At 42.2% G+C, this 24,177-nt stretch overlaps 1 protein-coding gene across 1 annotated transcript in view; it reads right to left on the bottom strand.

Annotated features, from left to right (window-relative positions):
* Positions 1 to 20,543: 20,543 nt before the first annotated feature.
* LOC128054328 (aromatase) overlaps positions 20,544 to 24,177 on the bottom strand; it is a 32,252-nt gene continuing 28,618 nt past the window's right edge. The window contains exons 8-9 of the mRNA XM_052646947.1: positions 21,957 to 22,198; positions 20,544 to 20,792 (exon numbers count right to left, since the gene is read on the bottom strand). Coding sequence (XP_052502907.1) covers positions 20,544 to 20,792; positions 21,957 to 22,198 — 491 coding nt within the window. The remainder of the gene's footprint in view (positions 20,793 to 21,956; positions 22,199 to 24,177) is intronic.

Genomic DNA, 24,177 nt, shown 5'->3' with positions numbered 1-24,177 from the left:
GCCTGGAAAATCCCATGGATGGAGGAGCCTGGTAGGCTGCAGTCCTTGGGGTCGCTGAGTCAGACATGACTGAGCGACTTCACTTTCACTTTTCACTTTCATGCATTGGAGAAGGAAATGGCAACCCACTCCAGTGTTCTTGCCTGGAGAATCCCAGGGACGGCGGAGCCTGGTAGGCTGCCGTCTATGGGGTCACACAGAGTCGGACACGACTGAAGCGACTTAGCAGCAGCAGCAGCATACGTGCACCCCAGTGTTCATAACAGCACTATTTAGAATAGCCAAGACATGGAAGTATGCATGAAGAAGTGTGGATAAAGAAAATATGGTATATATACTCAATATTGCTCAGTGATAAAAAGAATGAAATAATGCCATTTGTAGCAAGTGGATGAACCCAGAGATTATCATACTAAGTTAAGTAAACCAGACAAAGACAAATACCATGTGATATTGCTTTTATATGTGGAACTGAAAAAAAAAAAAGATACAGATGAACTTATTTATAACACAGAAACAGGATGATAGACATACAAAACAAACTTATGGTTTTCAGAGGGGAAAGCAAGGGAGGGATCAATCCCAAAGGGGAGTTTGGGATTAAAATATATACATTATTATATATAAAATAGATGATCAACAAGGACCTACTTTAAAGCCCAGGGAGTTATACTCAATATCATGTAATAACCTATAATTGAAAGGAATCTTAAAAAGTATGTATGTATATTTATTTGTAAAACTGTAACTGAATCACTATGCTTTACACCTGAAACTAACAACATTATAAATCAACTATTTCAATAAAAGTTAAATGGATTTTAGCTATTAAAAACCTACAAAAGTGCATGGGGCTCATCTTCCCTGTACAGAATGACTGGCTGAGGAGTCCAGTGTGGGGTTCAGATCCCTGACTCATAGGGGAGCACCTCAGCAATTATAATTATCTTCTCATTAGTAGATTGCCCACCCAGCGTGTAGGAATCTTAACCAAGTCTCCTGTCGCTCCTACCTGTCTTGTTGTGGTTCCTTCTGTATATCTTTAGTTGTAGAAGATCCTTTCTGCTAGTCTTCAGATCTTTCTCATCAGTAGTTGCCTGTAAATAGTTGTAATTTTGGTGTGCCTGTGGAAGAAAGTGATTCTGGGTCTACTTGGCTACACCCTCCATCCTATGAGATTGAAGGACTGTGTATGGCTTCTGTAGGCATTCCTCTTGCTAATTTCACTGTGGGCTCTGGGACTGGCAGCCCTAAGCAGCCTGAGGGCCACTGGGAAGAACGCAAGAATGTGCAGGATTCAGGCAGAGATGTACAAAGTGTGAGTGAAAAGTATGTTGTACTCATATCCTCAAATTTTGTTCTTTTCAAAAATCTTAAATTATGGCATATGTGTGCACACACATGCAGAATATTTTGCCAACCATGGATACCCTTCCTATTTGCTGCTTTAGAATACCTACCTGTAACTTTAGAGAACTAGAACTGTACAAATAAGTTCCCAAGTCCTCACCTTCTCTTCTATCTGCCGAAGTGTCTGCATTCCAGAACCCAGTGCTCATCCCTGCGTGCATGGTTTCTAGTGTGCCCCCGTCCTCTGTGGGCACTCTGATAGGAGTGTCCATAATCAGAGCCTGTGGCACTGCAGAGGGAGACAAGGTGGACACACAGGTTTAGAGACACGTGCTTCTGAGTAGGAACAGTTGCTTAGGACAAGGGAGCCTTGGGGAGCTCTAGCACCTGAGAACATGAGGAAGAAGCAAAGAGGTCTTGAGGGCTGGTGCTGGGTGCAGCTAGGGCTGTGGAATAGCTACAGATGGATGGATTGCAAGGATGGATTATCCCAGAAACGTGCTGGGAGGTTGTGGTATGACCCCCTCCTGTGACCCATGGCCATCAGGAAAATGGCAAAGATAGTGAAATGCCTTAAACCAGTGAAGGGTCAGCAGTGTGCGTGTGCTGGTTGGTGTGGGTGGTCAAAGGTATGGGGAGGGGTACTGTGGGCTTCTGGGACTGAACTGTAGAGGGTAAGACTTGCACATGTGTGCAATAATTAGACAGTTCAGTTCAGTTCATTCACTCAGTCATGTCCAACTCTGCAACCCCATGGACTGCAGCATGCCAGGCCTCCCTGTCTATCACCAACTCCTGGAGTTTACTCAAACTCATGCCCACTGAGTTGGTGATGCCATCCAACCATCTCATCCTCTGTCGTCCCCTTCTTTTCCTGCCTTCACTCTTTCCTGGCATCAGGGTCTTTTCAAATGAGTCATCTCTTCACATCAGGTAGCCAAAGTATTGGAGTTTCAGCATCAATATCAGTCCTTCCAAAGAATATTCAGGACTGATTTCCTTTAGGATGGACTGGTTGGATCTCCTTGTTGTCCAAGGGACTCTCAAGTCTTCTCCAATACCACAGTTCAAAAGCATCAATTCTTCAGTGCTCAGCTTTAGTCCAACTCTCACATCCATACATGACCACTGGAAAAACCATAACCTTGACTAGATGGACTTTTGTTGGCAAAGTAATGTCTCTGCTTTTTAATAAACTGTTTAGGTTATTCATAACTTTTCTTCCAAGGAGCAAACATCTTTTAATTTCATGGCTGCAGTCACCATCTGCAGTGATTTTGGAGCCCAAAATATAAAGTCTGTCACTGTTTCTACTGTTTCCTCATCTATTTGCCATGAAGTGATGGGACCAGATGCCATGATCTTAGTTTTCTGAATGTTGAGACAGCTACCCAATTATTCCATTTTATTGACATTTTAAAGACACCAACACTGTGTCAGGCACTGGGAAGGGTACAGAGGTGATTAGTTCAGTGTTTCTTGCACCAGGAGACTCACAGTGTTTGGAGACACAGGCTTGGGTCCCAGCCCCAGTCATAGTCTTCTATGAGACAGAGATCCAGGCCAGCATGAAGGACCATAAATGTGTACAAGGTTCCAGCTGATGAGGTGAGAAGAGCTTCCTCCAGGAGGGGCATTGAGATAGGAGAAGGCTTCCTTGGGTAAAAGTTGGCTTTTTTTTTTTCTTTTTAAAATTAATTAATTAATTTTAATTGGAGGCTAGTTACTTTCAATATTGTAGTGGTTTTTGCCATACATTGACATAAATCAGCCATAGCTTTTAAGCGAGAGTCAGAGGAGCACAGACAGGAGGGTTGAAAGGTACGTGGAGGAGAGTGAGTGAGAGGTAAGCTGGAAAGGAGCGGCTTTGGTGACAGAAATAGCCAGTGGGCTCTTCTTGGAGTCCCCCACCCTTAGGGGCTCCTGTAGACTTCTTCCTTGTGTTATGTGGGGTGAGAGGCAATTGCAGTCCTCAGCAGCCTGAGGAGACCAGGAGACCCCACTGATAGGAACACATGGATTTTACTACTGATTCACATCCCTGCTGGCCCACAGGTTCTCAGCAGCAATTTTATGTTTCCCTCTTCCCTCAAAGATTTCTGGACATCCTGGGCGTATCTGATGTGAACCCAGGCCTTTGCTGATCCAAAATGAGGATCCCTTCATGCTTCTCCCTATCCCTTCCCACTGAACCCCAGTTTGGCTGTCAGTCAGAACCTCAGCTATGTACGTAGTTAAAGTTTCTTCTCATAAGGTCTTCAGATTAATGTTTTTCAGGAGATGCAACTAGCTGCTGGGATGCTCCACCTCACATCATCCATGACTAGTTTCCAAATCTGCCTGTGGTCCCAGCTGGAGCTCCTGATGTAGAGGGAGAGAGGGAGGGTGGGCAGGACACAACCTTGATGAGCACGTGCTCTAATGGCAGGATCGCTGAGCCTCTCAGGCATCTTATCTCACTTCATCTTTTAGGTGGGGAGACTCTATTTAGGTGGGGAGACTCTATTTCCATGGCAGCAAAATTTGCACAGCTGGAAAGCAGCAGATCTGGCCAGTCTGTCTGGCTCAGAAGCCCCTTCCATCAAGCCATCTTCCCTTTCTTTGCTTACCTCCCAGTGTTGTAGAGAAGGAAGTACAGCTGGCAGTAGGGTCCCACTCAGGTTCTGAGCCAAAACTGGTATTTGGGGGACTTGTCTACTAGCAAGCCTTGGTTCTTCTCCCAACTCGCCACAGCCCTTCGCTGCGCCTTGGGTCGCTTATCTGTAGAATGGAAGTGTTGTTCTCATCTCCATGGTCCTTTCAGCAGTGACAGTTCATGATTTATGCTCTGAACCCCTGACCCTCATCAAGGATGGTCAAGAGACCCTTGAAAAGAGGTCTCCTTTGGTCTTTATTTGAACCAGGTTTGATAAGCATTTCATGACCAGTTTGTTCCAAGGTGCCAGGAAGCTTTATTCCCATGTCAAGGGTGGATTTTATTATTACTTATTACTGGAGTAGGCCTTTGGACTGCCTGTTTTACTAGCCTGTTATGGTCCAGGAAATAGTTTCCTCTTGGTGCTTCTTCCCATATCCAGAGCTTCATTGTTAAGATGGTTGATCTTATAAGACTATATATTTGATAATAGTTTCAGGTTGCCTAATCATCATTCATTTTGTCTTAGGTTCAGATACACATCTAGTAATACCAGGAACAATAATCTTGTAAATTTATGTGTGCACAGTCACTTTAGTCATGTCCAACTCTTTGTGACCCCATGAACTGTAGCCCATCAGGCTTCTCTGTCCTTGGGATTCTTGAAGCAACAATACTTGAGTGAGTTGCCATGCCCTCCTCCAGGGGATCTTCCTGACTCAGGGATCCAACCCAAGTCTCTTATATCTCTTGCATTGGCAGGTGGATTCTTTACCTCTAGCACAACATGGGAAGCCCAATCTTGTAAATAGGCAGATACAAGTCACATAGCTAATAACATTGGTGAAATCATAAATAATTATTTAAATTCTTATTTAAAGAATTTCCATTAGGTTTGGTCCATTATCCCCAAAGGCTGTCTGACCAGTGTGACCTGCACCAACCACTATGATTAAGGGAAATTATATGTTGGCATTGTATATAAAGATCACCAAAGATGTCTACATCTACATGGTGAGTTATGGGTCTTTGTGTCCATTATGGGATTAAGAGAAACTGTTATCTTCTAAGGAGCTACCTGATTGGTGTCAGAAGGAGAAAAATTGATCTTTATGGCTAAGCAGGAATTTCTTCCTTTGAGGGGTGGTTTGGTTAACGTAAATACAGATGCACAGTGCACAGTAGACAGGAGGAAAAAGGCCAAAGAGAAAAAGCTATATGTTTAAATTTTTCTGGTGTTTCCTTAAAAATTGAATTTTTATTTTTATCTGCATCACTCAGTTTACTGTTGAGGTTTTGAAGTGAACTCAGAAAGCAGTTATCAGTGAAACTATCTCCTTTATTCCAAGGAAATTACTTTTACAAATCTTGCTTTAATATACCAACTACATGTCCTTACAGGAGGGCCTTAGTCATGTTTCATTCCTTGGGAAATTCTCAATTCTTTTCCTTTCCTTTGCTTGTGAAAAATCTCTTCAACCTCCAATCAGTCATCTCCCCTGACATTTGAGGTAAAAGAGGTCTGTTTCCTAGTGAGTTTGGTCTGAGAAGGGGCTACATGGGGAAAGCAGAACTGTTTCTGTGTTCCCTCTGAACTAAGTCTAGAGACTTTTGAAAGTCTAGCTGACATATCATAAGAAGCAGTGGATTGTCTGTCCACTGAGACACCCCCAGAAGGTCATTGCCATGGTGGACTGACCATCAGCCAAGCTTTAGGCTCTGCTTTATGGGCTTGCAATATGTCTCCCTCACCATCTCGGCATCAATAAACCCACCCAGGCTGATGGAGTTTGTGGAGACAAGCTCCAAGCCTGAAAGTCAATGTGCTGATGAAAATAAGAAATTGTAACTGCCAGATGGACTGCACATTCAGGACTCTCTGTCTGCAAGTGCACAGAAAGGCAGATGAGAATCCCAGTATCTATTGCTCAGCATGAGAACTGGGAGAGAGGATTTAATTACAGGATGTGGGTTCATTTAATGGCACCAAATCTCGGCAACCCTCTGTCCCCAGGAGGGAAGCATCCTTCCAGGTGGAACAGAGCTGGTGAGGCCTTAACAAGGCTCCTTCTCCCAGCACAGAGCTTGGGTGAACCTCTCTAGGCTTTCCATGGCTGACCAACTTCCTTCAGATCAGTACAGTCTTTCTGAAACTATTTAATACCATCTGGTTTGTTTGCATTGGAACCAAGTCACCTAGGGTATCTGTTGTGGATCAGGTTCTCTGGAAAGCAGACTCACAGGCAGAGATGTACGTGCACTGGGGGTACTCTTGGGATGAACACCTATGGGGGTATGAAGACAGCAGGGAGGGAAGAGGGAGTTGAAGTGCCATGCAGATGCGACAGAGGTCAGCCAATCCCACGGGAGGCCCTGGAGCTGGAACGGCCCTTTCAAGTTGTTCTGTATAAAGGTAGGAGGCCCAGGCTTTGTTCCCTGCATCCATCACTGGATGTGGGTTATCTGTGGGAAGGGGTCATGACTTTGAATGAGGCTGTTCTCTTCAACTGAGAGTACATCCGAGAGGAAAACTCATCTGAGCCGTCAGATGGCAGCACTCCTGCAACTGCTCATCGATGCCTCAGTCTAGTACGTACACCAGCTCAGTCCACACTGTGACTTGTGAATATGAGCCTTGATCCCAGAGCCTGATTCTCAGTGACTGCTGAGCCCCATACAAGCCCAGCCATATCGGTGCAGTGGCGTGTGAAATGAGTCAGAAGTGGCTGCATGGGATTTCATTCATTTGAAACCTTATTATTAGTTGTTATTGCCTCAGGCACCCTCAGGAATGATAAATCTGCCCGGTGGAGGGAACATATGGCCATCATGACCATTCTGAGGTGGTCAGAATCTGGGTCATTACCCCACTAACTGTGCACCTCCTCTCCCACCATGGAGAGGGACTGCAGTTACAGACCCCTCCGTTTGTTCTGTGTCTTTCCACTTGCAGCTCCCTTTGCCTGGGATGCTCTCTGCCTAGCCTTCCCCCACGTCTAGCTGTAACCTCCTCATCTTTCAGGGTCCAGTGTGAATGTCATCTTCTCCTGGAAAACAAGGCCCCCCCAGTCCAGCTCTTTCTAGTGCCTAGCAGAACTCCTTATGCCCTCTCTGGGTCCCTAGAGCACCTGTTATCCCTGCCTCAGACAGCTCCGTACTTGTGGTTCTGTTGGTCTTTCTCCTTCTGAACTCCTTAAGGCCAGGGACTGGATTTCACCCCATCTGTATCTCTGAGCACAGAGCGAGACAGATTCGGTGGATGAGCTGCCTGGATGAAGGAGGGAACCTGAAAGCTTTGACTCAGGAATGAAAGAGAGCAGTCAGGCTGAAGAGAAGTTATGGTGGATTCAATTAGAAAGAGTTCATGTCAAGAAGCTCAGCAGGGAAGCTCCTCATCCTTCTCGACTTGCACAGTTTCACCTGAAACCCTCTGTGAATAAGCCCTCTCCCCGGTCCGTAGGTGGTGCTGCCTCCTGTCCCTACCCCCTGCCCAGTGTGTGGCTGAATATACCAGCAGTCAGTGCCTGGCCAAAATGTGTTGAATAAATGAGAATCTAGAATTCAGGGATAAAGGCCAGGACTGGGATGTTGCAGTAGGAAGGAAGTGTTAATTTAAAAATAGTTTAAATGTAGAAATGATAGCCTTGGATGACAGGCTGTAGAATCTGGAGAACAAGGAGGGCTTGTGCCAGAGCAGAAGGCAGTTTTGAAGGTGGAAGAGTCAAGTAAGTAAGGTTTGAACTTTGCGTTATGGTCAGCTCACATGGTCCATCCACTGAATATGAATACTTAAGTCAAAAAAGCAGGACTCTGGATAAGAGAAAATGTGAAAATTATATTGTATAGCAGAAGAGAAGCATGGTACATAGGTCAGGTCAGAGCTCCTGTTCTGTTTGTGATGCTTCACTTTAAATACTTTGAGCAGTTTTTCAAGATTTTTCCATTCAGAAATGACAACTATGGGTTTCCTGTCTAGACTTCTCTATCCTCTCAGTGGCTGTCAAATGGAACCTTCCTTTGCTGTTTCCCATTCAGAAATGTTTCCTAAGTCATGAGAGAGACTCACTTGCCTCCCTGCAGTTGTTCTTGAGTCCCTCAGTCACATCCAACTCTTTGCAACCCCGTGGACTGCAGCACACCAGGCTTTCCTGTTCTTCACCATCTTCTGGAGTTTGCTCAGTCTCACGTCCATTGAGTCAGTGATGCCATCCAGCCATCTCACCCTCTGTTGTTCCCTTTTCCTCCTGCCCTCAATCTTCCCCAGCATCAGGGTCTTTTCCAGTGAGTTAGCTCTTCGCATCAGGTGGCCAAAGTATTGGAGCTTCAGCTTCAGCATCAGTCCTTCCAATGAATATTCAGGGTTGATTTCCTTTAGGAGTGATCCTGATCTCCTTGCTGTCCAAGGGACTCCCTGCAGAACACTTGCTTTTTGATAAACTACAAAATTAGCCTCATTGTATTTCAGCTCCATAAAAACAAATTTCTCTTTGTAAAATACCACTGAAAGCTTCATTATATACAACAGTGGAAAATTTATCAAAGATGTATTTAAGGATTGTAAAACCATCCAGAATAAACCTACAAATAAATGTAATGACCATTTTTCTCTAACCAGGCATTATCCACTATCCTGCCTGACTTTCCTGAGGAACTCATTCATATAGGAGTTCTAGGTGGCTCTTTTCCTGAGTTCTGCCCATCTATCTCAGCCTCTTTTCTAGGATTTTATGAAGTTTATCTCTGCCTCTTCTAAGGCTTGAAAGAAACTACTTTTTTTCCTTTTCTTCCTATATAGGTTTCCACACACAGTAGGGACCAAGCCTTGTGATAGTGGTTACTTGATGAACCAGCTGGAGACAGACAGAGAAATTTGTTGAAGCTGACTGAGCAGAAGCATTGACTTTGTAGAGGTCAAGGAAGCCATACAACTGTGCTGATTTTATATTTTTTGAAAAGTTAGAGTTATCATAATATCTCCCTCATGAGGTCGTTTGAAGAATGGATAAGAAGAGGACAAAAAGTGGTCTTCTGCTTTTGTGTGGAGCCCTAGATTCATTTCCTACTTAGTGTGTTGGTGATTGATGTTGAAAGAAATAATATGCTCTTCCATTAAGTGATACAAACTTATGAAATGTATAAACTCTTGAAGTACTTATAAACACTCAACTATATAGAAGCTGCAATTAGAAGATAGGGTGGGAAAAAATAATTCACTTATAAAAGTGAGAAGCAGATAAAATATTCCCCAAATAAATGTTATCATGAAAGTAATATATTTCTGGATTAATTTAGGGAGACTTTACATCTTTTCACACAGATGTATCAGTATCAAAGTCTTTTCAAATCCATAGAAGTTCAAACATATCAGACCTTTCTACTGCTCAAGACTTTTATGGTATCCTCTTTGGTGTGGCTTAACATAGCATTCTAAATGTGTTTTTGATGTATATCTGTTTATATGATTAAATTCATATTTTTCTGCATATAACCTGAATCTAAGTTCACATGAAAAAAAAGCATAGTCTTAGAAAAATTATAATGAAAAGATACTGGAGAGACCAAATATTAAAAATTATAAATATGATAATTAAAACATGACTATATCACTAATATAGACTAAAAAGTAAGGTAGACATATGCTGGAATTTATTACATTATAAAAGTTGTATCAGGTAGGGAAAAGGTAAATTATTCATTTAATGATGTTCAGACAACTATTAAATACATCATTATATGAAAAGAGAAGTTGGATCTCTAACTTACTTTTAACAACAAATTCCAGATAGACCAAAAAAAAATTCATAAAGAATAAAATAATAAATGTAATATGTGAAAATATGAGTGATTTAACTAATAATAGCAGAATGTGAAGTAATCTTTTAATAAACTACATACATACAAATTAGTAAGTTCTACTACATAGAAATAACAAAAACAAGTGTGCATGAGAAAGAATTTTCAAGCAAAATTAAAAGAGAAAGGGCAAACACAAAGCTGAGAAAAATACTTGCCACCTGTGTAACTGATAAAGGGCTATCTTTCATAATATATTTTTATATAATAATTACTTCTGCTTATATAAAAGTGAGTGAAAGTCACTCAGTTGTGACTGACTCTTTGCAACCCCATTGACTGTATAGTCCATGGAATTCTCCAGGCCAGAATACTGGAGTGGGTAGCCTTTCCCTTCTCCAGGGGATCTTCCAAACCCAGGGATCAAACCCAGGTCTCCCGCGTTGCAGGTGGATTCTTTATTAGCTGAGCCACAACAGAAGCCCAAGAGTCCTAGAGTGGGTAGCCTATCCCTTCTCTAGTGGATCTTCCTGATCCAGCTATCGAACCAGGGTCTCCTGCATTGCAGGTGGCTTCTTTACCAACTGAGCTATCAGGGAAGCCCATATATAAAAAGCATCCTGCAAGTTCACATGAAATGGAAAAATGATATGAACAGTTATCAAAAGGGAAATATAAATGGTTCAAATATGAAAAGATGCTCAACTTCGGTGTATAATAATAGAAGTGTAATTAAATGTATAATGAGATATCATTTTTGGTAGCCTATTGGATTAACAAAGATTGTCAAACTAGAAAAACAAGAGGCTTTATCAATGATGAAGTTTTGTGAGCAAGAGGGATTCTATGTCTCCGAGATTTAACCTGTAATCTGTTTGGATTTTGAGCTTCTTGAAGAAATGTAGTTGTCTGTGAAGTGAACTGGCATTTAAAAATAGAGTTTGCAACAATAGTACATGAATTACTGTAGGCATATATCATCAGTAGATGCTAAAAGTAATGAAAAAGTTATGATTGAGATACAGAGTTTTTATTCAGTCTCATACTATCTCCCTATAAGCTACTTAGTAATAACAAAGTGAGAAGAAGTAACTGTATAGTAGTTAACCCAGGCAGCCACCATCCTGTGAGGAAGCCCACTGGCCACATGTATGGGATCTGAGGCTTCCAGGGGCAGATGTATGTGGCGTATGTGAGTAAAGGAGCCTTCAGAAGATTTTAGCCTTTGGGCTTCAAGTTTTTCAGCTACCTCCAACAACATCATGGAGCAGAGACAAGCCATTCTTGATGTACCTTGTCTAAATTCCTAAACCCCAGAATCCATGAGCATAATAAATGACTGACTGATGGTGGTGAGTTTGGGGATAATTTGCACAATAAAGGACAGAGATGGTATGGACCTACAGAAGTAGAAGAGATTAGGAAGAGGTGGCAAGAATACACAGAAAAGCTGTTAAAAAAAAAAAAGTCTTTATGAGCCAGATTACCACAATAATGTGGTTACTCACCTGGAGCCAGACATCCTGGAGTGTGAAGTCAAGTGGGCCATATGGAAGCATTACTATGAACAAAGTTAATGAAGGTGATAGAATTCCAGCTGACCTATTTAATATCCTAAAAGATAATGCTGTTAAAGTGCTGTGCTCAATATGCTAGCAAATTCAGAAAACTCATCAGTGGCCACAGGACTGGAAAGGGTCAGTTTTCATTCCATTCCCAAAGAAAGACATTGCCAAAGAATGTTCAAACTACCATGCAATTGCACTCATTTCACATGGTAGCAAGATTATGCTCAAAATCCTTCAAGCTAGGCTTGCACAGTACACGAACTGAGAACTTCCAGATGTACAAGCTGGATTTAGAAAAGTCAGAGGAACCAGAGATCAAACTACCAAAATCCACTGGATCATAGAAAACACAAGAGAATTTCAGAAGAACATTAAATTCTGTTTCACTGATTTCACAGTCTTTGACTGTGTGGATCACAGCAAACTTTGAAAAATTCTTAAAGATATAGAAATAACAGACCAATGTCAAGGCTGTATTTTGTCACCCTGCTTATTTAACTTACATGCAGAGTACATAATGAGAAATGCCGGGCTGAATCTCATCCTGATTCCAGGATGAATCACAAACTGGAATCAAGGTTGCCAGGACAAACATCAACAACCTCAGATACGCAGGTAATACCCTAGTGGCAGAAAGTGAGGAGGAACTAAAGAGCCTCTTCAGGAAGGTGAAAGAGGAGAGTGAAACAGCTGGCTTAAAACTCCACATTCAGAAAACTAAGATCATGGCATCTGGTCCCATCATGGCAAATAGATGGGGGGAAAATGGAAACCATGAGAGACTTATTTTCTTGGGTTCCAATATCACTGTGGATGGTGACCACAGCCACGAAATTAAAAAATGCTTGCTCCTTGGAAGAAAAGCCATGACAAACCTACTGCTGCTGCTGCTGAGTTGCTTCAGTCGTGTCCGACTCTGTGCGACCCCACAGACGGCAGCCTACTAGGCTCCCCCGTGCCTGGGATTCTCCAGGCAAGAACACTGGAGTGGGTTACCATTTCCTTCTCCAATGCATGAAAGTGAAAAGCGAAAGTGAAGTCGCTCAGTCATGCCCGACTCTTCGCGACCCCATGGACTGCAGCCTACCAGGCTCCTCCATCCATGGGATTTTCCAGGCAAGAGTGCTGGAGTGGGGTGCCATTGCCTTCTCCATGACAAACCTAGACAGCATTTAAAAAGCAGAGGCATAACTTTGCAACAATGGTCCGTATAGTCAAAGCTATGATTTTTTCAGTAGTCATGTATGGATGTGAGAGTTGGACCATAAAGAAGGCTGAGCACTGAAGTATTGGTGGTTTTGAACTGTGGTGTTGGAGAAGACTCTTGAGAGTCCCTTGGACTGTAAGGAGATCAAATGAGTCAATCCTAAAGGAAATCAACTCTGAATATTCATTGGGAGGACTGATACTGATGCTGAAACTCCAGTACTTTGGCCACCTGATGCAAAAAGCCAAATCATTGGAAAAGACCATGATGCTGGGAAAGATTGAGAGAAGGAAGAGACGGGGACAACAGAGGATGAGATGATTGGGTGGCATCACCGACTCAATGAACATGAATTTGAGCAAACTCCAGGAATAGTGAAGGTCAGGGAAACCTGGTGTGCTGCAGTCCATGGGGTTGCAAAGAATCGGATATGTCTTAACTGATTGAACAACAACAACGAGTAGTAAACGCATGCAGCTATGTTTGTGGAAGGTGGTAAGCTTGCCTGAGGGAAAGTGTTGATGGTCAGGGAAAGTGTTAATTTCCCATGGGAAGGGAGGTACTAGTGAGCCGGTCTAGGTCATGGATGACTTGGTTTGGTTGACACTGTATTTCAGAATGTTGAACCTCTGTTCAGTGCCTGCAGGTGAGACATGCTCCTTTTTCCCCACAAGCTCTACTTACAGATCATAAGTGCCTTGCTCCTCTAGACATTCTGACTGGGGAACCCTTGTAACCTAGACTGTACAGGTAGGACCAGCCTCATCTTTAGGTAAAGGAAATGCTGTTGTTTTAGGGGTATCTGGAAGGCAGAACCTCCTTTCCTTCCACAAGTCCTGCTTGCTGATGCTTATAATTTTCTTAAGCAATTCTTTGGGAAAATAGCTATGTTTGAAAGGAGGAAAAGATTTTGGATTTATGTATGTTTTATAACTGAGGTAGATAAGTTCAGCAGATCAAGAAAAACTGGAGGGGGCAGGTGTTGATAAGAGAACCTGAGACACGGAGAATGTATGCTGAAGTTTGTATGGGGAGGTTTGAGAAACTCTATGAAGCAAGCATTTCAACATGTAAAGAATCTGCCTGCGGTGCAGAAGACCCCATTTCGATTCCTGGGTCAGGAAGTTCCCCTGGAGAAGAGATAGGCTATTCACTCCAGTATTCTTGGGCTTCCCTCGTGGCACAGACAGTGAAGAATTTGCCTGCAATGCAGGAGACCTGGGTTTGATCCCTGGTTTGGGAAGATCCCCTATAGAAGGCCAAGGCAATCCATTCCAATATTCTTGCCTGGATAATCCCCATGGACAGAGGAGCCTGGCAGGGTCCTGTCTATGACATCACAAAGAGTCAGACACAACTGAGTGACTAAGCACAGCGAACAGCTAACAAAGCTAGTAGCAAGATTTTAATGGCTGAAAGGGCAGAATTAATCTGTAAAATGGGGGAGATATCTGCTTTGTAGTATTGTTAGAAGAATTAAATGAAATAATTTTGTAAAGGGCTGAATACAATAAGAAAGTGCCTACAGTTATGATTGCTTTCTTGGTGTGAAAAAACACACTTCACAATAAATTGAAATAAGAAAGGCTGAAGAATGACGTGTTCTCAGCTCCTAATCTATCCAAGCTGAACTAGGCTAGAAGAGGAAACCCCCATGCCTATGTCTGGCTGGGTTAAATATCTGGATATTTGGAAATAACCAGATGAGGAACTGTTTCATTCATATCTGACATCTTTGCCAAAAGAAGAGTTTGCCTGATATCTGTCTCCATCATAATGGGTTTCTTCATTTCAGTTCAGCTCAGTCGCTCAGTCATGTCCGACTCATATGACCCCATGAATCACAGCACGGCAGGCCTCCCTGTCCATCACCAAATCCCAGAGTCCACCCAAACTCATGTGCATCAAGTTGGTGATGCCATCTAGCTATCTCATCTTCTGTCGTCCCCTTCTCCTCCTGCCCCCAATCCCTCCCACCATCAGGGTCTTTTCCAGTGAGTCAACTCTTCGCATGAGATGGCCAAAGTATTGGAGTTTCAGTCTCAGCATCAGTCCTTCCAATGAACACCCAGGACTGGTCTCCTTTAGGATGGACTGGTTGGATCTCCTTGCAGTCCAAGGGACTCACAAGAGTCTTCTCCAACACCAAAGTTCAAAAGCATCAATTCTTCAGCGCTCAGCTTTCTTCACAGTCCAACTCTCACATCCATACACGTCCACTGGAAAAACCATAGCCTTGACTAGATGGACCTTTGTTCGCAAAGTAATGTCTCTGCTTTTCAATATGCTATCTAGGTTGACCATAACTTTCCTTCCAAGGAGTAAGCGTCTTTTAATTTCATGGCTGCAATCACCATCTGCAGTGATTTTGGAGCCCAAAAAAATAGAGTCAGCCACTGTTTCCACTGTTTCCCCATCTATTTGCCATGAAGTGATGGGACCAGATGCCATGATCTTCATTTTCTGAATGTTGAGCTTTAAGCCAACTTTTTCACTCTCCTCTTTCACTTTCATCAAGAGGCTTTTTAGCTCCTCTTCACTCTCTGCCATAAGGGTGGTGTCATCTGCATATCTGATTCCAGCAATCTTGATTCCAGCTTGTGCTTCTTCCAGCCCAGCATTTCTCATGATGTACTCTACATATAAGTTCAATAAGCAGGGTGACAATATACAGCCTTGACATACTCTTTTCCTATTTGGAACCAGTCTGTTGTTCCATGTCCAGTTCTAACTGTTGCTTCCTGACCTGCATATAGGTTTCTAAAGAGGCAGGTCAGGTGGTCTGGTATACCCATTTCTTGAAGAATTTTCCACAGTTTATTGTGATCCACACAGTCAAAGGCTTTGGCATAAAGCAGAAATAGATGTTTTTCTGGAACTTTCTTGCTTTTTCCATGATCCAACAGATGTTGGCAATTTGATCTCTGGTTCCTCTGCCTTTTCTAAAACCAGCTTGAACATCAGGAAGTTCACAGTTCACGTATTGCTGAAGCCTGGCTTGGAGAATTTTGAGCATTACTTTACTAGCGTGTGAGATGAGTGCAATTGTGTGGTAGTTTGAGCATTCTTTGGCATTGCCTTTCTTTGGGATTGGAATGAAAAGTGACCTTTTCCAGTCCTGTGGCCGCTGCTGAGTTTTCCAAATTTGCTGGCATATTGAGTGCAGCACTTTCACAGCATCATCTTTCAGGATTTGAAACAGCTCCACTGGAATTCCATCACCTCCACTAGCTTTGTTTGTAGTGATGCTTTCTAAGGCCCACTTGATTTCACATGGGTTTCTTAGCATTTCTCAATTTGGCCAAAATAGAGAGGATTTTATGGCCATCTTGAGGTTTGGTTTTCCCTCTGATAATAGTAAATTACTACTTTTTTCCTCCACTCTTTTTCTTGCAATACCACATGAATTGAGATTATGCAAAACTAAGAATGTTCCTGATGGTTAGGTAATAGCTTAATGGAATCTGATAATTTCCAGCTGAGGCAGCTGGTGCAATCCACATGTTAATACCATCACCTTATACTAAGTGAAGTTTTACAGCACTTTCCCATGAAATACCTATCTTGAGCATGAGCCTCCAAGCATTAATGGGAAGTGAGTAAGGCAGGTAGAATCATCCAAATTTTATGGATGAAGAAACCAAGATATTTCCTGACTTATTTTCTTTGGGTAATGAGATGAACATGAGGTGAAATGAGACTTGAAAAGGGTTTACCCAGCATCACATGGGTGAGAGCCCAGAACCTGGGACTAGACTCCTCAGCCTTCCAGCAGTGAGTCCTGCTGCAGAGAGGCAGCATGATGGAGGGGCTGAGGGTTTGGAATGAGAAATGGGCAAGAATCTAACTCCTTTACTGGCTGAGTCCTTATGGGCACGTCTCCCTTGTCTTGTCATCAATACAGTGTGGGCCTTCCCAGGCAATCATACTAATGTGAGAGTTGTCAGGAAATTTAAAGTGAGATCATGAATGCAGAAGCATCTGGCACATCTTCTGCCCCCCCTACTGCATGAAAAGAGGTTTCAAGTGTCATCATCAGTCTAACTACTGAGCATCCCCATTATCAGGTGCAAGGCTTACTGAGAGGTTGCCGTATACCAGACACTGTGCTGAGAGCGGCACCTAAATTATCCCTTGTAACTGCCACATCAACCTTCTGAGGAATTTATTATTCCTATTGGATTGATGAGAAAACTGAGATATGAGAAAGTAAATAAACATTTGACCCACGTATACATTTGTAAAAAGGCTGGACCCAGAGTCAAGGCTTTACTGCCTCCTTATTTGTAGATTTGTAGGTAAAGAAACATTAAAAAACACTTGGACTGCAGGCTCAGCTTCCAGGTCTTGTGACTTACAATTTTTATTACAAGAAATGTTTTATCAATAAGTTAAAATGCTAAAGTCTGTGAAAAATTTGCTTTAGGCTGTAAGTACAGTGCATTTAAGATTATTCTTGCAGTAATCATTCATAAGAACTTTAATTTAACTTTAATTAACTTTAACATAAAAACTCTCATAAGAATTTTAATTTGTTTTGTAGTCTGTAATGTTTTTTCTTTTCATTTTTTTATTTAAGAATAATTGCTTTACAGAATTTTGTTGTTTTCTGTCAAACCTCAACATGAATCAGCCATAGGTATACATATATCCCCTCCTTTTTGAACCTCCCTCCTATCTCCCTCCCATCCCACCCCTCTAGGTTGATACAGAGCCCCTGTTTGGGTTTCCTGTAATGCTTTATGTTCTTGATGGAACATAAAAGAGGCATGTATGCCTGATGGGCTGGGTTTGATGACCAGATTGCCTTATCCATATGCATTCCTTTTGTCTTGTTGACCTGGTGGAAATGGTATGGCAGTGACTCCCTAGACATAGGTCAAAACCTGCTAAAAACTTCAGTAAGAGAATGACTAATATCTTGAGATGAGCCACGGAGAGTTTGTCTTTGCCCTTAGCTCTTGACTTTGTTTTTGAGCTGAGTTAAAGTACCACAAATTCCATTCAACTCCATACTTTGACAAAGTTTAATTTAGCCAGTCTTTTTGCAAATACAGATGAGAAATTCAGTTCCAGAGATCAACTAATACAGGAGATTGAGGAGGGCCCAGCTAGCACTCTTTCCAGTGGACCAGTTCCCCACACTTCTGTGGAATATTAGCACCATGAATGGTGAGGGGTGCTGCTTAGAAATAAAAAGAGACAGCTTCCAACTGGCATTTCCCATTATGTGGAGTCTTTCTAAATGAGATGATTTTCCATTTGGGGGAGGGAAAAGTAAGAGGTCAATGAAGGCAGAGGCAGGTGTCTGGAACTTCCAAAGATGGGAAACTACAATTTTCCTCATAGGTTGAAAATGATAGAGCCCTCATGTGTATGCATTTCACTAATAATTTATACATTCCAGTTCTTTGAGAGTTGGTGAAGACAGAATACACAGCACATTCAGAGTCACAATTAAGTACTTAACAATAAGGCAAAATTCTGAAGCGAAAACAGGAGTTTCAAATATATGTTCATCAACCCAGTGTAAAGTCAATGACATTCCATATCCTTAAGTCAAGTCTGTACATACTTATGAGGTTTGTCAATACCGGGAAAAGAGTGACAAGCTGAACAGTTACCCAGATAACTTGTTTCTAGGAGAGTTTGCTTAGATAATGCTAACCAATATTTTCCTTCTCCCCTTGCCCCCACCCCACCCCAGATTTCCCCAAGCATATTTTTGTATCTGCATTATCTATATACAACTATATTCACCTTCCATTTCACTTTGTATAGGCAGAGTATGACCTTGGCTGCATATATGTATATTAAATACAGTAGGTGTCCAAGAGAATTAGATGGATGAAGTACAGGGATCCAAAGTCTGTTTTGCTCTACTATGTAGCTCCAGCCAGCCAAAGTAAACCATTAATAATCACCAAGTGAATTAATGAGGATACATTAAGTCTAAAATTCTTTTCTTTCAGGCTTTTGAAGTGTTTGGATACTCATCTAGGCCTGGCTGCTTCCCTTGTGGCTCAACTGATAAAGAATTAGCCTGCAATGCGGGAGACCTGGGTTCGATCCCTGGGATCCCTGGGAAGATGCCCTGGAGAAGGGAAAGAATACCCACTCCAGTATTCTGGTCTGGAGAATTCCATGGACTGTATAGGACTGTATAGAATTCCATAGGGTCACAAAGAGTTGGACATGACTGAGCAACTTTCACTTTCTAGACCTGACTACACAGATATATGCAGATACACAGATATATTTCTGCATATGTTTATGTCATATAGATGATCTAGATAATTTCAATTTCAAATATTTGCTTTATTAATGCCCATCTTTTAATTTTTAGGATACCTGCTTCTCCTTTACTTGATTTCTGGGTCAATTAGAATATCTCTGGGCCAGAGTGTCAATTCAGTATTGATCTTGAAAACAAATATGGGGAGTAAGAATAAGGGACAGGCATGGATTACAAAAGAAAAGAGCTTCCACTCTCAGGAGCTTACATTCTCATTTTATACTCAGCTATTGCCCTACTGCCAAACAGCAGGATGAGAAGAATATTCAGGTTGACTCAATGGCAAACATTTACATGTTTGTAAATGAATTTAGTTTTTTAGTTTTTATGTGGCATTCAGCAGATACACTTGTAAGGTCATATCAATAATACACAAGGAAAGTACTGTTATTACTTGGAAAATTCACTCATCTGTTTGATTTGGCACTAATTCCAAGATGTGCATTTTTCCACAGTTACATATAGTGGTGATTCAGTAAACCAGGTTAACTGTTAAATCTCATAGGTAACTGTTAAATTGGAGCTAGGATAAAATGTGATTGTAGGGGTCCTACCCTGGCTGTATTCTCTCCTGATATGCTTGTTGCTCTTGGCTTGGGGTCATGGAAAGAAAGAGGAGGGAAGAAATGGTGAGAGAGAAGGATAATGGTAGAAGGAGCATTCCTTAGAAGTTTGAACCCACTGGGTTGTAGATTTAGCTATACACTCAAGAGTCTTACCCTCACTGAAAATCACAGAAGCTTCAGTAAGAGTTAATAGGTGGCATTATCTAAATTTATCTCTTGGTTACTACACTCCTGGAGCTAAGCAACTATGCAGACATGAAAAGAGGAATTTTATTTAATTTAAAATGCATTGTGTGAATTTTTTAGTATGGCAGATGAATGGTACTAATTATATCTTATTCAGGCTATTAATAAGTTACTTTGTATTCATATACCTGAATCTACACCTGTTGTATCAGAGGTAAGAGATGAATAAATTGAGAAATTGGGAAAGGATAGTCTTCAATTTAACTTTTTCCACAGACAAGTCACATGTAGATAAACAAGAGTTAATTGAATATAGTTTGTAGGAAAAATCAAATGCTGAATTTGTAAGCATTTCTCCAAGGGTATGGATGTTGTAGTCCCCACCCCACCAAAAAGCAAATGAAAACTCTTTGATCCAAGGTACGCAGATGTTGGCCTGGCCTTTGTAATCAAATTGAGTGCTTCTGCCCCAGATGTTAAAAAGCTCCCAATTCAGTGCAGGACAGTAAGGAGCTGGAGTAAGTTTTGCTGGTGACTTGTCTTTTCCAACGGAGAAGGCAATGGCAACCCACTCCAGTACTCTTGCCTGGAAAATCCCATGGACGGAGGAGGCTGATAGGCTGCAGTCCATGAGGTCGCTAAGAGTCAGACACGACTGAGCGATTTCACTTTCACTTTTCACTGTTTTGTGGAATTGGGTCTTTGGGGCTGCCATTTCTGGTACAAACTCTTGGCCTCTGTTTTCTCTTGCAGTCTGCTGTCTGGTTTGGATCTGGTCAGGTGAACCGTGTCTCCTGGCTAGCTGACAACCCACAGGAGGTAAGCCTATAAAATGGCACAGGCCATGGTTGTTCATGTGAGGAGGACCACCTGGCAAAGATGGGTGGTTCCCATGTGGAATTCTGTTGAGCAGTGCTCTGGGGCAGGGACTGACCAAACTTCTTTAGCGCTCGAGGCACTTGTCTGAATTTCTCGGGATGAAAATCATTTCCAGCCGGTCGCTGGTCTCGTCTGGATGCAAGGATAAGTCATTTTTCTTCTGCATCTTCTCAACACACCGACCTTGCAAAGTCTGCACGTGGAAGCGTCTCAGAAGGGTGACCAGGATGACCTTCATCATCACCATGGCGATGTACTTTCCCGCACAGGCCCGGGGCCCAAAGCCAAATGGCTGAAAGTACCTGTAAGGAACCTGGGAAAGAGATCAGACATTAGCCAGAGTAGTAAAGCTGAGAGTCATGCACCTCCATTTGATTCACCCTGAAACCAGTCAGTCAGAATGCTCGGTTTTGGTGATTTAGCCATACTGCTTCTTCACAGACAGGAGTGGCTATGACTCAGATAAGACTTTCTCCTTCCAGTTTGATTCACCCTTTGTGATACAGACACAACCTCAACAATCCCCAGTTACGTTTTCATGTAAAGTACCTGGCTAGCTCTGTGGGAAGGCCACATCTTTACTACTGTTCTGCCAGTCACTGAGGCAAAGACTATTGTTGTGCCAGGCCATATAACCTGATGACAAGGACAAATTTAGGCAAAAGTGTGGATTCCTGTCCTTTTAATGCCAAGAATCTAAATATTTTTTGTTATACAAATATTTAAAGGGACACACCTCTCTGTCTTGTCCCCATTTGGATTCTGGCACCTAATAGATGCTTAGTTATTTTAGACCAATTGGCAACATGGCATGGGTTGCTTATATAGAAGCAGAACAAATTAGAGAACTGGTTTAACTTAGATCATATCTCTTCCCTATATGGCAATGGAAAAGGGGGCACAGAGGGAACTATATAGATAATTCAGATTTTTTAAAAAATTGCCTAGAATTTGATATAACAGAGGCAGAATCTCTAGTACACCTCAATTAAGAACAAGGTGGGAGTTCTTCTGATTACCAAGTCCTGTTTAGAATAGAGACTAGTACTTGTGAGGCCATTTGAAGAACCAAAGGCAGACTGCAAAAAACAAATCATTTCTTCTCATTTATTTCCATCTGATCATCATTGATGATGCTTCAGCTGAATCTACATGATGGCAAGGTGATAAGTTTAAATGGAAAAGTGGGTTGGTTAAACAAACTTCATCTCATTTTAGGCAAATTAAGGGCCTGAATTGTTCACACTTTGATCTCTCTTGTGCCCTCCATGAAGACATTTCCAAGAGCTGGAGAGCCAGCCTCCTTGGCTTGAGGACAGAACTGGTGGCCATGTTCTGGTCAGGGGAAATGTATTATACCTGGTGAGGCTGGAGGGGATAAGTAAATAAAATGAAATGTACAAACACAAATACAGAGGGGATTTAACAGTTGACGCTTTCAAGGGTGGCACACTCAGTTTTAAGGAAGGACTCTTACATTCTTGGCAAAATTTTCAAGAGTAAATTCATTAGGCTTTGGGAAAAACTCGAGTCTGTGCATTCTTCCAAGATTCAGGATAATGTTAGTCCCCTTTTTCACCGGGTAGCCATCAATGACATCATCCTCTAAGGCTTTGCGCATGACCAGGTCCACAACAGGCTGGTACCGCATGCTCTCATTAATAAAGTTTTCTACCACTTTTAGCTTTTGCATATCATCAATCCTTATGTCTCTTTCACCTGTAGAATAAGATTAAAAAGACACAGCTCATGTTAGTTTCAATATATGGTCAGTGTTTAAAATCATACATTTTCCACAAAACAGTTTGCTCTCCAGTACTCTTGCCTGGAAAATCCCATGGATGGAGAAGCCTGGTAGGCTGCAGTCCAGGCAGCCTATAATGTATATCTATAATTCTAAAAAAATGTATATTATAATTATAATATAAAATGTATGTATAAAATGTATATCTATAATTCTAATGTAAACCAGTAACTGGAGTAAAATATCCTGTGCTTGTTCCATAGAATGTCTTATGAAAATTTTGATTTGAATTTTATTATCTTTACACCTACGGGTTTCATGCTGCTGCTGCTGCTGCTGCTAAGTCGCTTCAGTCGTGTCCGACTCTGTGCAACCCCATAGATGGGAGGCCACCAGGCTCCCCCGTCCCTGGGATTCTCCAGGCAAGAACACTGGAGTGGGTTGCCATTTCCTTCTCCAATGCATGAAAGTGAAAAGCGAAAGTGAAGTCGCTCAGTCGAGTCCAACTCTTAGCGACCCCATGGACTGCAGCCTACCAGGCTCCTCCATCCATGGGATTTTTCAGGCAAGAGTACTGGAGTGGGTTTCATAGTTAAGTCTAAATTTCTAGAAAACAAAAACAAAAAACATTGGATCCACATCCCACATGGCCGCAGTTGGCTGAGGCTGTGTCTGAGGAGCCCTATAGAGAAACTCCTCTCTGCAGCATGATGAAGACCTACCCAGTCTACTTCAAACACTTATCTGCCACTTCTGTGGTTCTTGAGTTTGGTTCCCTACTCTAAATTCTAGAAGATGTTAATTTCTTCTTTAGTCAAAGTGAGATAGTAAATTCAATCATGTTCAAGGAAATGTTCTCTTCTGGTACCCTGTGCAGTCATCTGTCAGAAAATGTCTTAGATCATCCCTCCTCCCCATCTCATCCAGGACAATCTGGTGTGGTAGGGTGCCAAGAACTCCCTATCCTCACCACACAAAGTAACCCCTAGGTGAGCTGGGGATTGATGGACACCTCTACAGCCTCAGCATGGCCCAACACTGGTCAGACAGGCTCAGATAACTCTCAGAATTGGCAAAACTTTAAAGCATTCTCAAATGGAGTATCACTTCTGTAGAATGAAAATCAACCCAGAGTCCCGAGGCAGGTCTGTCTCTTGTATAACTGTGCTATCCAGGAGAGGTCTTACTTGGTCAGAGAACTCTACTGACCCAGCCCTTCATGTACTGCTCTTTGTGTTTGTCTGGGGTGGGGAGGTAGAGGGCAGATGATGGGGAAGGTAATCCAAGTCATTTCCTAGGAATGACCAGGTGTGTGGGTCTAGAGGGAGCACGTGTGCACGCAGTAGTGTTTACCCCGGTTTTATGTTTCAAGAGGACTGTTTTGTCAGGGAGGCATCATGGAGCACAAGCCCTTTTCACCTCTCAAGGAAACTGTATTAAAGGCTTATGATCTCAAGAGCAATTTCCTCCTTGTTGCCTGCAGTCTGTCATTCTATGGGTCTCCTTCTCGCTCCAGCGAGCCTGCTTGTCGAGTTCTCTTTTTCTCATGATACTGAGAGCCCCAGGACTGCAGAGATGGTGCTGGCTTGTTCACCACGGTGCCCCGCACCTGGCACAGAACCCATAACCTGAAATGGGTGCTCGAGAAAATATTCCAGAACTGAAGCCTGGAGGTTATTGTGGTTCCTCGCTATCTACCTTCCCAGGCAGCTTTCCTTCTACAACAACACGTCTGCAGAAACCTTCTTTCGCATATTTAATACTTGTATGAAATTTCACCTTATTGTCAACTATTTCAAGCGGCACTCAATTGTTTTAAAGGTAATAAGATAAAAAAATTTTTTTAATGTATTGCCTTTCATCAACAAAATAGGTTGTTTCACAGGGACTCTTTAAAGTCAACAAAGAAAAGTCTATCATTACAGATATCTCTTCACATGTGTCTGAAATGTAC

Source organism: Budorcas taxicolor, chromosome 10 (genome assembly GCF_023091745.1).
Source record: "Budorcas taxicolor isolate Tak-1 chromosome 10, Takin1.1, whole genome shotgun sequence".
Classification (NCBI taxonomy): Eukaryota; Metazoa; Chordata; class Mammalia; order Artiodactyla; family Bovidae; genus Budorcas; species Budorcas taxicolor.
The sequence above is the reverse complement of the archived record's forward strand: the minus strand, read 5'-3'. Positions and strand labels throughout refer to the sequence as shown.